Source organism: Vulpes vulpes, chromosome 7, assembly GCF_048418805.1.
Source record: "Vulpes vulpes isolate BD-2025 chromosome 7, VulVul3, whole genome shotgun sequence".
Lineage (NCBI taxonomy): Eukaryota > Metazoa > Chordata > Mammalia > Carnivora > Canidae > Vulpes > Vulpes vulpes.
The window spans coordinates 28,073,953-28,090,867 of NC_132786.1; the positions used below are offsets into that span (position 1 = coordinate 28,073,953).

At 34.9% G+C, this 16,915-nt stretch overlaps 1 protein-coding gene across 1 annotated transcript in view; it reads left to right on the top strand.

Annotated features, from left to right (window-relative positions):
- Window positions 1–16,915, top strand: part of KAT6A (lysine acetyltransferase 6A) — a 115,872-nt gene that overhangs the window by 58,902 nt on the left and 40,055 nt on the right. The window contains exons 3-7 of the mRNA XM_025993658.2: window positions 1,444–1,552; window positions 5,446–5,561; window positions 6,545–6,626; window positions 9,057–9,192; window positions 10,538–10,854. Coding sequence (XP_025849443.1) covers window positions 1,444–1,552; window positions 5,446–5,561; window positions 6,545–6,626; window positions 9,057–9,192; window positions 10,538–10,854 — 760 coding nt within the window. The remainder of the gene's footprint in view (window positions 1–1,443; window positions 1,553–5,445; window positions 5,562–6,544; window positions 6,627–9,056; window positions 9,193–10,537; window positions 10,855–16,915) is intronic.

Below are 16,915 nucleotides of genomic sequence, written 5' to 3' on the forward strand. Positions count from 1 at the left end.
TCCCAAGCTAAGCTCATCCCCCTCCTCCCAAGCCTGATTCTTTATTTTCTCTGAATACCCCGTTAAGGGGGCTTCGCTGTCAAATATCTCCAGAAGAACTAGAGTCTGGGAAGCCTTCCCCTGACATTCCTTTCTCCTACTTGATTCCCTTCCTCTAGTACTGACAGACACTTTCTCTGTTGTCTCCAGTAGACTAAAAGAATCTTGAGGGCTTTATATCTCTGTCCCGTATAAATGGTTAAGATATGACAGGGAGTGCCTCTAACTAACTACATCTAACATCAAACTCAGCACCTGTTTTCCTCCTGATTTTCTTCTTTTAAAATGACTTAATGTTTCACACCATCTTTTCATTAGGTCAGTCATATTTAACTCATTTCTGTCTATCAACTACCGTAACTAGTTGATTTCCTAATCCCATAGCTTTTTTTTTCTGTTCCCTTTTCTAAAAAAAAATTTTTCTTTTCGGGTTCATCTTGTCTTCAACAGACTATTGTGGTCATTGTTTAAATGTTCTACCTATCTTTAGGTTTTCCCCCATTTGTCTTTGATATTGCTACTGGATTTTTTCCCCCTCAAATACAGGTTGGTTCAATAGCCTTCTGTTACTCTTCTCTTCTTGCAGAATAAAGTCCAACGTCTTTATAAAACATTCAGTGGCAATCTTCACAAACTGTTGTACCCATGCCCCTACACTTATCACAGAAACCATATTCTTTAAGCACTGGCTTTAGCAGACTGCACACCTAAGTTCATCTTGTTTATACTACTTGTACTGTCTTTCTCTGCATCCTGTGGGCTGGAGGGCAGGGGCAGTGCTGTATAGGAACATAAAAACCTAGTTTTAAACTCGGTTTTAACAATTATTATCAATTGTCCTTGGACAAACTTCTTAGGATCCCATAGCACATGGTACTAATACTTAATACGTTATCTTCCTCTTTCAACCTTATTCCTCCAAACCACAACTGAAATTTATCTTTCTCATTTGTACAGAGCACTTATTGTTTGTCTCTTCTAGCACTAATGTCTGCTGTCTTAAAGTGGTGCTTACTTCTGCGCATTTTATCACTTCTCCTACATGACATACTTTTTAAGGGTTGATACTGTGATTTCTTATGCTTAATTCAGTTGAAATTTTTAAAATCTTAGGTGAAGGATTTGCTTTGTTTAATCCATACTGTGTCATTTAGTTTCAAGTGACCAGTGTGGTTGTGATCTGACTTTTTTGGACCAAAGCTGTCACTATAAGGACTAGTTATAACGGTCCAGCCAGAGCAGGTTTTGTAAAAACTCCCTTACTTAGTTGGAGATTTAGGAGAGTGATACAGTTGTCTTAAAGTTACATAGAACTCTCATAGGAATTTAAGACTGTAATTTTAATGTCTTTGTATTCATACTAAAAAAAGTACTTGTACCTGAGTGAATTTTTTTTCTTTATAGCCCGTTGCTGAACCAATCCCCATCTGTAGTTTCTGTCTTGGTACAAAGGAACAAAACCGAGAAAAGAAGCCAGAGGAACTCATCTCCTGTGCCGACTGTGGCAACAGTGGTATGTAATCCCTTGGATTCCTTCTGACGTGTGCTGTCAGGCAAGAGGGAGGTGTATTTAACTGAGGTGGTATTCTTGATCCTTATAAAACTAAGACTTTAATTTGATTCTGGTTTAAGGTAATTGAGATGAACTTCTAGATTAGGGAGGGTTTTACATGTATAGTTGAAATGTTTTATTTAGTTCATTTAAAACAGGTCTTAGTTTTGTTTTTTTATAAAAATCTTTTCATAGACTTATTTTTTCCTGTTGGTCTTTATACTTGACTATCAAACATCTGTTCAAATCACAGCAATCAGTTTGAAATTATTGCTAGTTTCTTTAATAATCACTACTTATCTTTCTTAATTTGTGCATCAGGCTTTATGAATAGAACCAGGATGATAACAGATTTGTTTTTCTTGATAGAAACTTACACATGTCACATTGGGAAATGGAATGTTGACACTGCAATTTAGTGAGCTGTATGAAATCCTGGGCTCTAAAAATGATTTTGCAAAGACTCTCCTAGTTTGTCAATTCCAGAGATATTCTTGGTCTACATTTTCAGAACTTACAAGTTTTTGTAGGATAGCCTTAGTAAATCAACATTATACATTATCTTTGATCATTGGCTTAATTTTCAGTGTTTTATATTTGTAGCAATCATGATTTAGTCGAGAAACCAGAAACCACTCTAGATACTTCAAGAGGAAAGAAATTTAATACCAGGACCAGATGTTTGTGAAATTATTAGAAGGGCTGAAGAGGAAAGCTCTACGCTGGGCTTTAAGGACCGATTCTGGAATACTACAGAACTGATTCAACAAGGGAGTCACTTATATCTGCCTCCATTTGGAAGAAGTGGAAGCAGGAGGCTGCTGCAGGATTGTAGCTGGATATTGAAAGGCTGAATTTGGCCATCACCATAATTACCTCTGGATAGCCATTAAGGTGAAGAGTGGATGGGTACTGGCATTCCTATGACTTTATCATTAGAAAACAGTCAGTACCAGGAGAAGAGTGGTCTTTGTTTCATTTTTCTCTTTCAAAAAATCACTCAAACACATCCAGTTAGTAGAACTTAATTCATACCTAGACCCTAGCTGCGAAGGAGTCTAAGAAGTACAGTGTTTAGCTTTTTGTTTTTTATTTAATGTAATTAAATAAAAGAGAAGGCTTCAGAAGAAGGCAGGAAGAGATCTTGAGTGGTAGGTGACCATATCCAGCGTAATATCACAAACCAAAATGAACTCTGGATGGATTTTTACAGTTAAATATAAACCATAAAATCACAAAATATTAGATAAAAATATAGTGACATATCCCACAGTGCAGTGATTTCCAAACTATTTTTATAGTAGAATCCTTAAGAAATCATATGGGAATCTAAAATGGATCTGCTCAGGTGAGGTAGGAATAAAATGGGGGTGGGTGGGGGGAGTTGTGTTATAGCCCTGCCTTCTAAGGCACATTATATTTGAGGTGGTCTCTGAGTTCTTTGCAATTTGAAAACAATAGAAGGAACTTATAAAGAACTATTAAAATAAACAACTATTGGTTATCTATTGCCTTAGATATAAACTGCTCCAAATGTAGCAGCTAAAGCAACAGCATTTTAAAATTCATGTTCCTGTTGGTCAGGAATTTGGGAATGGCTTGCCTGGGTGGTTTTGACTTGGGATCTTTCATGTGGGTGCAATCAAGATTTTAACTGGTACTCAGTTATCTGTGGGCTTCCATTCCACGATGACTGACTTACTAGGCTGGCAAGTTAATGCTGCCTGTTCACAGAGAGCCTCAGTTCTTTGCCATTTGAACAACTTCTTCAGGCTGCATGTGTACCCACAATGGCTGCTGAATTCTCCTAAGCAGGTATTTGAGAGAGCAAGATGGAATCTGCAATATCTTTTATTACCTGGCCTAGCCTGTCGTTTCAGCACACAAATTGGCCCTATTCATTGTGGGAGGGAACTACACAGCGTGTCAATTGGTATTCTTGCCGAAAGGCAAGAATATTTGGAGGGCAGCTTGGAGCCTGGCTATTATAGTAGTCAAGGAAGAGAACTGTGGACATAGTCATATGTATGACAGTTGATAATTTCCAAACTGAGAACCAAAATACCCAAAATTTAAAAAAATTTTTTAAAGAATTATTTGGGTAAAATAATTGCATTAAATATGGTAAAGGGCCAAAAGCTATAAAGTGTGAAGAGCATATTTACATTTTGAGCATAAACTCCAAAGGTCAGAGCCTATGAAGAGGTAGTTTATATGAGAGAAAGTTAATTGTTGAACATATTAGGAAAACATTTAACCTAAGTAATGATAAGCATGCACACCAGCATAGCAGTGAAGTGTCATTTTATAACTTCTATAATAATAAAATTTGAAAGATAAGAGCCCAAACGTAGAGCTGATGAAATAGTGGTAAAATATTTGTACATGTCGTAGCACTAGATATTATGTCAGAGGGTTCAGAAACATGTTTTTGCAGTGCATATCTACGTCTTAAGCTATAGAAATGTTTCTTTCACTTCACTTCACTTACCAATCCCACTTTCAGGAATTTATTTTAAGGAATTAATCTAAAAGAAGGAAAGAATCTGTAAACATAAAGTAATTCATTGTAGTGAATTACAGGTAATAGTTTAAATAGTTAACAATAGGGAAATGGCCAGGTAGGTTATAGGGTATTAATTGAGTGGAATTATTCAGTTTAAAGAATATAAATATAATGTTTACTTGACTAAAAGAATGAAGAAAAGCAAAATAAAACTGTATATTGGGATCCCTGGGTGGCGCAGCGGTTTGGCGCCCGCCTTTGGCCCAGGGCGCGATCCGGGAGACCCTGGATCGAATCCCACGTCAGGCTCCCGGTGCATGGAGCCTGCTTCTCCCTCTGCCTGTGTCTCTGCCTCTCTCTCTCTCTCTCTGTAACTATCATAAAAAAAAAAAAAAAAAAAAAAAAAACTGTATATACCCTGTAATTAAAACTGTAAAACTGTGCAAGGGCTTTTAGCAAGTCTAAAAAGGAAAAGTAGAAGAGGGAATGGCTAATCTAGGAAGATGAGATTATGAATGAGATTTTTACATTTTCTCTCCCATTTTCCTTTAATATTAGTGATGTTTTAATAATAAACTTCATACCATCTCATAAAAGAAGTTTATTTAGGAAAAAAAGGAGAGGAGAGAAAATAATTTAGCCAGCCTTTTCTCTCACCAAAGGAAAATAAACAACTTTTAGGGGAATGGGGCAAATCTTTCCAGAGTAAGGGCAGATTTCGTTTCAATTTTGAGACTCAAATGGATACTAACTCTTAGAAGAGGAAACTTTTTTTTTTCTGTTACTATTAATTCTGATCACAATGGAGATATTGCTTGGGTTTTAGTTTTTAGCTAAAGTAACTTTAAATGATGGGTTTAATAAAAATATATTTTTAGTTATAAAAGTAACATGTTATTGTTTAAAAAATTGAGACCACAGAAGGGTGTAAAGTAAAAGGTAAAATCCTTCTTCAAAATGTTTACAGCTTCATATCCTAGGATATTACATTTGGAAACAGTTTTTGTGTATCCTTCCAGAAATGGCCTAGGCATGTTATGTACATAACATGTACATAAAGCATGTATACATACATTATCTTTAATGCAGGCTTAATAAAGGTTAAGAGTTTGTCAGGTTTTTTATAATCACATTGGGGGGTGCATGGTGTACTAAGTACTGTTTAGCATCAGTAAAACTGAATTGGAATTCCAAGTCCTGATGAGACACTTCTGGCAAGCTTCCAAGAGCATCTTTTCTTTGATATATATTTTGATTTAAGGTAATTGCCTTTTTCTACATCATTCCTTCAATATAATTAAAAAATGATTCTTGATTGTTTCATTTGAGAATTTTCCCCTCTTACTAGGTCATCCATCCTGTTTAAAGTTTTCCCCTGAACTAACGGTTAGAGTGAAGGCCTTACGGTGGCAGTGTATTGAGTGTAAAACGTGCAGCTCTTGTCGAGATCAAGGCAAAAATGCAGTGAGTATCTCTGCCTTACAATGTTAATATTTCTTATAGATGTAGAATGTGCAATTGGTATTTTCCTTTCAGTACTGTTGGCTATTTTTCAGTTACTTCATCCAGCGGAATTGAAACAGGAGTCTCTTTAAATTGCACATCCTGGGACGCCTGGGTGGCTCAGCAGTTGGGCGCCTGCCTTCAGCTCTCATGATCCTGGGATTGAGTCCCACATCGGGCTCCTTGCAAGGAGTCTGCTTCTCCCTCTGCCTCCATCTCTACCTCTCTCTCTCAGTCTGTGTCTCTCATGAATAAATAAATAAATCTTAAAAAAATTTATACATCCTTAGTTTAGAATTCTTACTCTTTGAGACTTAGATTTTCTAGGTAGTTTCTAAAGCACCTTAATTTTATGTTTGCAGAGAGACTAAGCCACTTTAAAGAAATACTCCTGAAATTTGAGTAGTGTGGAGGCATTCACTTAGGAATGGTCAGTTAGTATATTAACCACAAATCATCCTTTTCTCCTTTCCATTAGAAAAACTAAAGTTAGCTTATGTCTGGTTACTGGGTAAACTTGAAAGTTATGAAACTAGTTCTTTATTAAAGATTGGTTGGGGATCCCTGGGTGGCGCAGCGGTTTGGCGCCTGCCTTGGGCCCAGGGCGTGATCCTGGAGACCCGGGATCGAATCCCACGTCGGGCTCCCGGTGCATGGAGCCTGCTTCTCCCTCTGCCTATGTCTCTGCCTCTCTCTCTGTGTGACTATCATAAATAAATAAAAATTAAAAAAAAAAAAAAAAGATTGGTTGAAGCAAAACTTTTTGCTAACTCAGACTGTCCATAAGGACACTTTTTTTTTTTCAATAAATTAAGGAAACTTTTACTATTATGGTAGCCCATTTCCTTTATGAGATCATTGAAACTTCCTAGGTTTTATGAAGTTGTGATCCTGACATGTTTTTGTTTCATAAGGTTAAGCAGAACTGTCCTTTCTTTTTTTAGGATAACATGCTCTTTTGTGATTCCTGTGACCGAGGTTTTCACATGGAGTGTTGTGACCCACCACTCACCCGGATGCCAAAAGGTGAAAAATACTTTCTGAAATCAGACTGGCAATATAAAGGGCATATTAGTGAAAGCACTTTTTATCTACTTTGTTAAAATGAAAGAATAATTTTCATCTTTCTGTGTAAGTAGGAAGAGAGCTGTCACTTTAAAGGTGGGGGTTAGGAAGCCTAATATTCTTATGTATATGGACTTATTGTTTTCCTCTATTTTCAATTTAAGTATCCATGTACAGTGAAGTAGTTCCTTTATGAATGAATATTTGCCAGTCCTATAGCTAGAGGGTAAAATACTCACCTTATGTAATATTTTAAAATATCTCTTTTCTGTAAAGGAAGAAATGCAATTGTATTAGGTCATGTTGATTATATCAGTATTAATTATTTCACTGTTCATCACTTTTGAAAGGCCTAGAGCTATTAGTTTATTCAAAACTAAAAAAAATGTTTTAGTAAAATAATTTCCAAACAAATCTTTTTTTGCCCTAACTCATAAGACTCCAGCTTCATGGTATTCTATTCTTTTGATTCCTTTTCTTTGAAAGGTATTTGGTTGGAATATAACCACCGGTTGAACTTCCATCTTATATGCTTATAGTTTCTTTAAAAAAAATCCAGTTAGCCTCTCCTGCTTTGTCTTATCACAAATTCCATTTTTAATTCTGATTTTGTGACTTAATAGATTTCCTAAGTAAAATACGTAGAGGATATTTGGTAATTTCTTCTTGGAAAAACTTTTCCTATGGATGGAAAGGGACTCAGCCTTAGGTATAGTCAAAGTATTCCACTTAGAATCTTATTTGAGTCTGTCTTATGTCATTCTGTTGGTTGTTACCTTTTGAAAAGTCTTCGATTTGTATGTATTAGAAGAATAAATACCCCTTTCCTACCTCTTCCATTTGAAGTCTCAGGAGTTTACAAAAGGCTTTTTGAGAATCATTCAAGAGAAAGATTTTCTTAGGACTTCATTCCTGGGTATTTAGTGCCTACAAAAGAAGTTTTGTTGCAGCTTAAAACAAATAATTTTGAGTTAAATGTGGATTTACAGGAAAGTGGCAAAAAGAGTATAGAGACTTATTATTGCACCCATTACCTGTTTTCTTCTAATGTTAACATCTTATAAAATCATTGTACAGGGTGCCTGGGTGGCTCAATTGGTTAAGTGTCCGCCTTCGGCTCAGGTCATGATCCCAAGGTCTTGGGATTGAGCCCTGTGTCAGGCTCCCTGCTCAGCAGGAAATCTGCTTCTCCCTCTCTCTCTACCTGCTGCTCCCCCTGCTTGTGCATGCCTTCTCTCTGTCAAATGAATAAAATCTTAAAAAAAGTAAAACCATTGTACAATTACTGAAATCAGGAAATTAACACTGATATGATACAGTTAACTAATCTGTAGATCTTATTTGAATTTGTGGTCCAGAATCCAGCGCTGGATTCATGTTGCATTTATCATATTTCCCTAGTCTCTTCCAGTCTGTGTTAATTCCTTAGACTGTCTTTCCTGACCTTGACAGTTTTGAAGAAACTGGTCAGCTATTTTGTAAAAAGTCCTCGGATTTGGTTTTGTCTTTTTCTTTATCATGATGAAATTAAGATTATAAAGTGGCAAGAATACCACAGAAGTGAAATTGTACCCTTCTTTAGTGCATTGTAAATGCAGTTGTATAATGCTAATATGTCTTGTTACTGGTAATGTTAACTGTGATCACTTGATTACAGTAGAAACCTGACCTTAAAGTTACTTTTTCCTCTTTGTACTAACTTTAGTATCCATCAGTGATTCTTGCTTGCACCAATTTTACTTTGGTGTTTACATAGTGACGGTTTTTTTGCTTCCATCATCACTTCTACATTTATTAATTGGAATTCTGTAAGGAAGAGCTATCCCTTTTCACATTTATTTGTTCAATTATTTATATTAGTAATGGACTCATGTATGTTTATTTTATTTAGTGAGTTGTAATCCACTGATGTGATTATTTTTTTGCTCAGAATGACCCTGATTTGGGGATTGGGAACTCTTTCAAGTTAGCTTCTAGGTCCTTTTGACATGCCTTTCTCATCTTTTGAGCACTATAAGATGCTCCAGGTTATCAACTATTTTCCTTGCTTCAGTCCTGGAATCAGTTATTATTCTATGGAAATCTGGCTTCTTTTCTTGTAGAATGGTAATTAGAAACCTCTATCTGGGTGCCAGGGGTAGAGCAGGGGTTTTTAACCAAGGATCAGAGGACTTCAACCATATGTGGGTTTCAGGATATTTGTGCGTCTTTTCCAGTTGTTTGTAGAATTTTGTGTGTATGTGTTTTCATGTTTATTTTTCTAAGGGGCTTTCATCAGATTTTTAAATGGGAGACTTTGACCTACAAGAGGTTAAGAATTCCTAGAGTATCTGAACTTTTTCCATGTATCTATGTCTGTTGTGCCTAATGTAGAATTTTGTCTTTTTATAGGCATGTGGATATGTCAAATATGTCGACCTAGGAAAAAAGGACGAAAACTTCTACAGAAGAAGGCAGCACAGATAAAACGGCGCTATGCTAACCCAATAGGACGTCCGAAAAACAGGTTAAAGAAACAAAACACGGTGTAAGTTGTACTTGTGGCAAGGTGAGGGGAGAAAAGGATAGGGTTTTCTCTCTAGTGTAGGATATACTTGTTTGCTTTATGAAAAAAATTCCAGTTGTTAAAATTGGCACTTTTATGTAATAATAATGGCTGTGTTTACTGAGCTCTTAATAAAGTGCCAAGTTAGAATAAAGTTCTAAGTGTTTTACAGTGTATTAATCATTTAATTTTCCCAAAAACCAAATGAAGTAGTATTGTTGTTACTCTTATTTTTCAAAGGAGGAAACTACAACACAGAAAGATTAACTTGCACAGTTTATAGTAAGTGTTGAACTGGGATTAAAACCCACAAGTAGTTTGGCACCTGTTTTGGACTCTTAACCACTGCCTAATATTGTTCCTCTTATGTAAACAAGAAAGAAAAACGTTATTATAGTATTTCGCAGATTCCTCTCCTGATGTGGTCTCAGTAGTTTATTTATATTAGATGTATAAACTACTGGAAAACTTTTGCTATTGATGTCATACCCAAGTCCCATTTTTGTATCCTGATACAAAATAATATAATGTATTTTTCATCTATTAGCAGAAATCAGGGATATAATTGTCTCTTGTGGACTAGGAAACTGGGCTATGTGTGGAGGATGTGGGGCAAGATTCAGTATCTAATTCTTTTTGTTTTTTAAGTGTCTGTAGTAATTCCCTTTTGATTTTGATGATATGTAAGATATGTTTAAGCCAGTAAACCTCTATTCTTAAAAATTTACCCACCTTTTTTATACTTTAAGATTGTCTTGAAGACAATAACTGAAAGGAATGGGTATTAGCAGCTTGAAATACACAGCATCAGTATTGTAGTTCATATTTTAAATCTTAAGCTCTAATTTTCCTGTAAGATGATCTTTTAATTCTTGACTTTCAGAGTAACCCATCCTTGTGTTTAGAGGAAAAAGGGTAACTCTGTGTTGGTGCAGAGATCATAGGACTTTATTGTCCTCTGGTCCAACTCTCATTTTATAGATGAAGACACTGTTGTATAGACGGAATGTAATTTCTCTAAAATATATAGCTATAAAGTGGCAGAATTCTGAGTTAAAAATACCTTCTGATTCCCGACCTACGATTCTTTTTGCTATAAAATACGACTTTCCAGAAATATTATTTCTAATAACAATATTATTTCTCATTTCTATAATATTTATGGCTTATGGAATATTCTTAATATAGTTTTTAAATAAAACCATAGGTTATTTACTAATGACATGTTCTATATTAAATAGAAACCTTATAAAGATTTATTTTTTAATAGTTACCCTTTTCCCTGTTTGATTTTTTTTTTTTTTTTTTTTTTTTTTTTTTTTTAAAGATCAAAAGGTCCCTTCAGCAAAGTTCGAACTGGTCCTGGACGGGGTCGGAAACGTAAAATCACTCTTTCCAGCCAATCAGCATCATCATCAGAAGAAGGATATTTAGAAAGAATAGATGGCTTGGACTTCTGCAGAGATAGCAGTGTCCCCTTGAAGTTTAACAAAAAAACCAAAGGGCTCATTGATGGCCTTACCAAATTCTTCACCCCTTCCCCCGATGGGCGGAAACCTCGAGGGGAAGTGGTAGACTATTCTGAGCAATATAGAATCAGGAAAAAGGGCAACAGAAAATCGAGCACTTCAGATTGGCCCACAGGTAAAAGTTCGCTTAAGAAGCAAATGTATTCCCAAAGTGTATTATTTGGAATAACAGTAGTTATCTGGAATAGATTTACATTTGATTACTAAACATTGGTTATGGACAAAAGAACATATTAAAGATACATATTAGATGAAAGTAAGGTGAAAAAAAAAGTAAGATGATAATTATAGCTGGAATTGAGACGCTGAATATGAAGTTATAAAAATGGGCAAATAGGAACTTTAGGCAAAAGATGGTGCCTTTTTTTTTTTTTTTTTTTTGGTAGAACCACAAAGAATCTTCTATAGAAATTTAAGGTATGACTTTAAATCAAGGATATCTTTACATTTCATAAATTACAAAACGGATCATGTGATGAGCATCATGGTGCTTACTTTAGTTACAGAAGGAAATCGGAAGAGTATGGGTGGATAAAATGCTGTTGATCTAAGCATAGAGAAAAGACCAAAATATATGCAGGTGTAAGATCACTGATTTTTCTACTTCAAATCTTGGCAAATTTAGTTGTAATATTTCATGGATTATACTTTAAAAGAGAGAAAGAACTACAGCTTCAGACCATTTACTTATGTATCAGGCTAAGCTTCCTAGTTTTCATTTATTTATTTAAAATGTGATTTATTGAAACATTTATTGAAATGTTTCTTTCATTTATTGAAAATAATTCACCCTTTTCTCTTACCCTCTACTTCTCCCCCTTCTGGCAAACCACTCTGTATCTATGAGCTTTTCTTTTCTTTTTTTTCTTTTCTTTTCTTTTCTTTTCTTTTCTTTTCTTTTCTTTTCTTTTCTTTTCTATTCTATTCTTTTCTTTTTTCTTTTCTTTTCTTTTCCTTTCCTTTCTTTTCTTTTCTTTCTTTTCTTTTTTCTTTTCTTTTCTTTTCTTTTCTTTTCTTTTCTTTTCTTTTCTTTTCTTATCTATTTTTAGATTCCACGTATAAAGAAGATATATGGTATTTGCCTTTGACTTTATTTAGTATAAAAACTTTGAGGTCCATCCATATTGTCAGAAATGGCACAATTTCTTTTTAAATTTTTTTTTGGCTGAGGGATACCTGGGTGGCTCAGCAGTTGAGCATCTGGCTTCAGCTCAGGGCGTGATCCTGTGGTCCCGGGATCAAGTCCCACATTGGGTTCCCTGCATGGAGCCTGCTTCTCACTCTGTCTCTGTCTTTGTCTCTCTCTCTCTCTCTCTCTCTGTCTCTCATGAATAAATAAATAAAATCTTTAAAAAAATTTTTTTTTGCTGAATAATATATACACATACACCACAGTTTTTTTAGTCTATGGTTGCATTAGGTTGTTTACATGTCTCTGTCTTTGTCTCTCTCTCTCTATGTCTCTCATGAATAAATAAATAAAATCTTAAAAAAAAATTTTTTTGCTGAATAATATTATACACATACACCACAGTTCTTTTAGTCTGTGGTTGCATTAGGTTGTTTACATATCTTGACTGTTGTAGATAATGCTGCATTGAACATAGGGTGTATATTTTTTCGAGTGAATATTTTTGTTTTCTTTGGATTCATACACAGAAATGGAATTGAATTGCTGGATTGTATAGCAGTTCTGTTTAATTTTTTGAGGAGCCTCCATACTGTTCTCCATAGTGGCTGCACCAGTATACACTCCCACCAACAATGCACAGTGGTCCCCTTTTCTCCATATTCTTACCAACATTTGTAATTTCTAGTCTTTTTGACAATAGCCATTCTGACAGGTGTGAGGTAATATCTCTGTGTGTTTTTGATTCACATATTTACTGTTAATTAATGATGTAGAGCATATTTTCATGTACTTGTTGCCCATCTTTGTGTCTTTATTGAGCAAATGTTCAGATCTTCTGCCCATCTTTAAGTGGATTGTTTTTGTGGGTTTTTGTTGTTGTTGTTGTTGTTGTTTTGGAGAGATGGAGAGAGAGTACAGTTGAGCAGGGAAGGTGGGGTCAGAGGGAGAGAGAGAGAATCTTAAGCAGGCTCCATGCCCAGCACAGAGCCCAATGTAGGGTTCGATCTCATGACCCTGAAATCTTGACCTGAGCAGAAATCAAGAGTCAGACACAACCGACCTAGCCACCTAAGCGCCCCATGGATTGTTTGTTTTTTGCTATTGAGTTAATGAGTTCTTTGTATATTTTGGATTGACCCCTTATTGGATGTATGACTTGTAAATATCTTCTTACATTCAGTAGATTGTTGATGGTTTCCTTTGTTATGCACAAGCTTTTGAGTTTGATGTAGTCCCACTTGTTTGTTGTTGCTTTTATTTTTGGTATCACGTTTTAAAATGATTGTTAAAAACTATGTTAAGGAGATTACCATCTATGTTTTCTTCTAGGAGTCTTACAGTTTCAGGTCTGAAATTCAAATCTTTAACCCATTTTGAGTTACTTTTTGTGTGTGGTGTAAGAGAGTTATGTAGTTTCACTCTTTGACATGTGAGTTGTCCAGTTTTTCCAATACTTTTTATTGAAAACGCTCTCTTTTTCTCCATATTCTTGGCTCCTTTGTTGTAAATTAATTGACCATATATACCTGAGTTTATCTATAGGTGCTCCATTCTGTTGCATTGAACTCTGTTTTCATGCCAATACCATACTGTTTTTATTACTGTAGCTTTATAGTATAGTTTGGAATCACCTTTAATGCTTTGTCCTTTTTCTCAAGATTGCTTTGGCTATTTGGGGTCTTTTGTGGTTGCATATAAATTTTTTAGGATTTTTTTTTTCCATTTTTGTGAAAAATGTCATTAGAGTTTTAATGGGGATTGCATTGAAACTATAGATAGGGATCCCTGGGTGGCGCAGCGGTTTAGCGCCTGTCTTTGGCCCAGGGCGCGATCCTGGAGACCCGGGATCGAATCCCACGTCGGGCTCCCGGTGCATGGAGCCTGCTTCTCCCTCTGCCTGTGTCTCTGCCTCTCTCTCTCTCTCTCACTGTGTGCCTATCATAAATAAATAAAAATTAAAAAAAAAAAAAAAAAAAAAAGAAACTATAGATAGCTTTCGGAACTGTGGACATTTGATAATATTCTTTCAATCCACAAGCATGGAGTATCTGTCCATTTATTTGTGTCTTCTTTAATTTCTTTCATTAATGCCATATATGTATGTCTGGACACACACACACACACACATATATATATATATATATATATATATATATATATATACACACATATACAGTGGTATGTCTTCAATGTACAGGTGTTTCACCTGCTTGGTTAAATTTATTCCCAGGTATTTTACTCTTTTTGGTACAATGGTAAATGGGATTGTTTTCTTAATTACGTTTTCTGGTAGTTCATTATTAGTCTATAAAAACAATTCAGATTTTTGTACTGATTTTGTATCCTTCAACTTTAATGAATTCATTTATTAATTCTAACAGTTTTTTGATAGCATCTTTAGGGTTTTCTCTATATATTATGTCATCTGCAAATAGTGACAGTTTTCCTTGTTCTTTTCCAACTTGGATACCTTTTATTTTTTTCCTTGCCTAATTGCTCTAAGCTAGAACTTTCAATCCTATGTTGAATAAAAGTAGTAAGGGTAGGTATCCTTGTCTTGTTCCTGATCTTAGAGGAAAAGCTCTCAGCTTTTCACTATTGAGTATGATGTTAGCTGTAGACTTGTCATATATGACCTTTATTATGTTGAGGTATGTTCTCTCTATACCTGCTTTGTTGAGCGTTTTTATCCTAGATGTTGAATTTTGTCAAATTTTTGTCTGCATCTCCTGAAATGGTTATCTGATTTTTATCCTTTGTTTTGTTATTATGGTATATTGACTGACTTTTTGGATATTGAACCGTCCTTGAATCTCTGGAATAAATCCTACTTTATCAGGGTATATGACCCATTAATTGTATTGTTGAAATTGATTTGCTAATATTTTTTTGAGGATTTTTGTATCTGTGTTCATTGGGGATATTGACCTGTAACTTTCTTTTCTTGTGGTATCTTTGGCTTAGGTAATGCTAGCCTCATAAAATGAGCTTGGAAGAGTTCCGTCTTCTATTTTTGTAAGAGTTTGAGAAGGATTGGTATTAAGTGTTTTTGAATGTTCCATGGAATTCACCAGTGAAGCTTTTTGTTTGTCAGGAAGTTTTTGATTATTGATTCAGTCTCCTTATAGAAATTGGTCTGTTCATATTTCCTATTTCATCATGATTCAATCTTGGTAGGTTGTATGTTTCTAGGAATTTATGCATTTCTTCTAGACAGCCCAATTTTTGGGGGGTATAAATTGTTCATAGTAGTCTCCTGTGATTTATGTATTTCTGTGGTATTAGTTGTAACATTCCTTCTTTAATTCGTTTCATACTTGTGTGTCAGGCTAAGTTCCCTAACTTTCAAAGTAGAAAAATTCTGTAGAGAAAACTTAGTAGTGTACCAGGTAATTCAAGTCAGAGAAGGAAATTTTGATTAGCTGTCTTGGTAATTAAAGTTTAAACTAGTCTCATTGCTATTTAGTGCCTTGAGTTTACAGACCTAACCCTGAGAAGGAAGTAGAAAAGTCCTGAGGAAAATAGGAGAATGAGAATGGACTCTTTTTGGATCACAAGGGCCAAAAATGTAGTGTCTCATAGACTGCAAAAGAATTTCTTAATTTTGATTTCCTTCCACTGAATGTCCCATTGGTGATTGTATTCACTACATCTTCTTTCCTGCTTATATAAATGGTTGATGGGTCTAGCACAGGAGAGGAAATTTCATCATTGCCAGGTTCCCCTTTTTATGCTGTATTGGTTGGCTTTTCACCAGTGTGGCAATCAACTAATTACTCTTTAAGTGTTCAAGTACTTTTTGTGTCTTTATCAGCCATGTACACTCTAGCTCCAGTCTGAGTATATTTATCTGAGAAAATATGCAATCCATTTAGGTTGGACTTAGGAGGAAAGAATCTAAAGCAGATCCTAGTGACAGGCTTTTCTGAATTAACTACTTCACTGGGGATGGATAATTATAAGAATCTCCTGGAAAGTTTTAGAAACAAATTATTAGATGAAATATTGACTTTTTTACATTGGTGTGAGTTTTTGCTGTAATTGACTTTTGTAAGTTTCTTTATGAATTGTTGAATTTAAGGAACAGTCTGCACCATCTGATAGAATGCTATTCAGTGCTTACTATAAATCTGTTCCTGCATCCATCTGTGTCATGCACTAGGGGGCATTAAAGTCACATAATATCTTCAGATACATGTTTTTCAGTTTGGGAATAGTTCACCAGTGAGTCCTTGTCCTTATTCTTCTTATACTAAGTGAATAGCAGCCTCTATGTCTATTTAATTTGAAAAGAACTGTCACAAATTGGTCTTATCAGTCATACTTACACAAATAGGAAATTAGTCACCAGCAGAGTCATCTTCAAGTGCAGAGGATAACCATCTACATAATCCCTCAGTAGTCCTTTCATGAATTTCCTTGCCCATGTGAGGAAGATGCATCATTTACTGAATGATTATTATATTTCTCATACTTACCCAGAGGATGATCATCTGTGATCCTCAGATTTGTGGAGTTTTGCTTTAAAAAGGTACCCAGAATGTGAGGGGAGTATGGTAGTTATTTTGGAGGTTATCTTCATGCTGAGGTAGAATGTACTGGCCTTATGAAGATCACAGGATCATCAAAAGGAATAAATTTTCTGTGTTTTGGTCCCATGTGATGAAAATCCTGTCCTGATGTAACATAAACTTTATTCAAAGCACCAAAGAATTGAAAACAATATTTGAATGTTTATATATTAACTTCATACTAAAAATTTTATATTCATATCATTTCAAAGTTTCATATTCCTTAGATCTTTTTTCTGCTCTGCTTTTATATATAATTATTTTTTAAGTTTTTATTTAATTTCCAGTTATTTAACATACACAGTATAATATTGTATAATATTAGTTTTGGGTGTACAGTGTAGTGTTTCAACACTTCTGTACATGACCTGGTGCTCATCAAACTTTTGTAATATCATACTAAAATACAATGTCTTAATGAAGTTGAAATTTAGTTGTGTAATAATTTTATGTTTTAGGACAGTTCAGGTTTT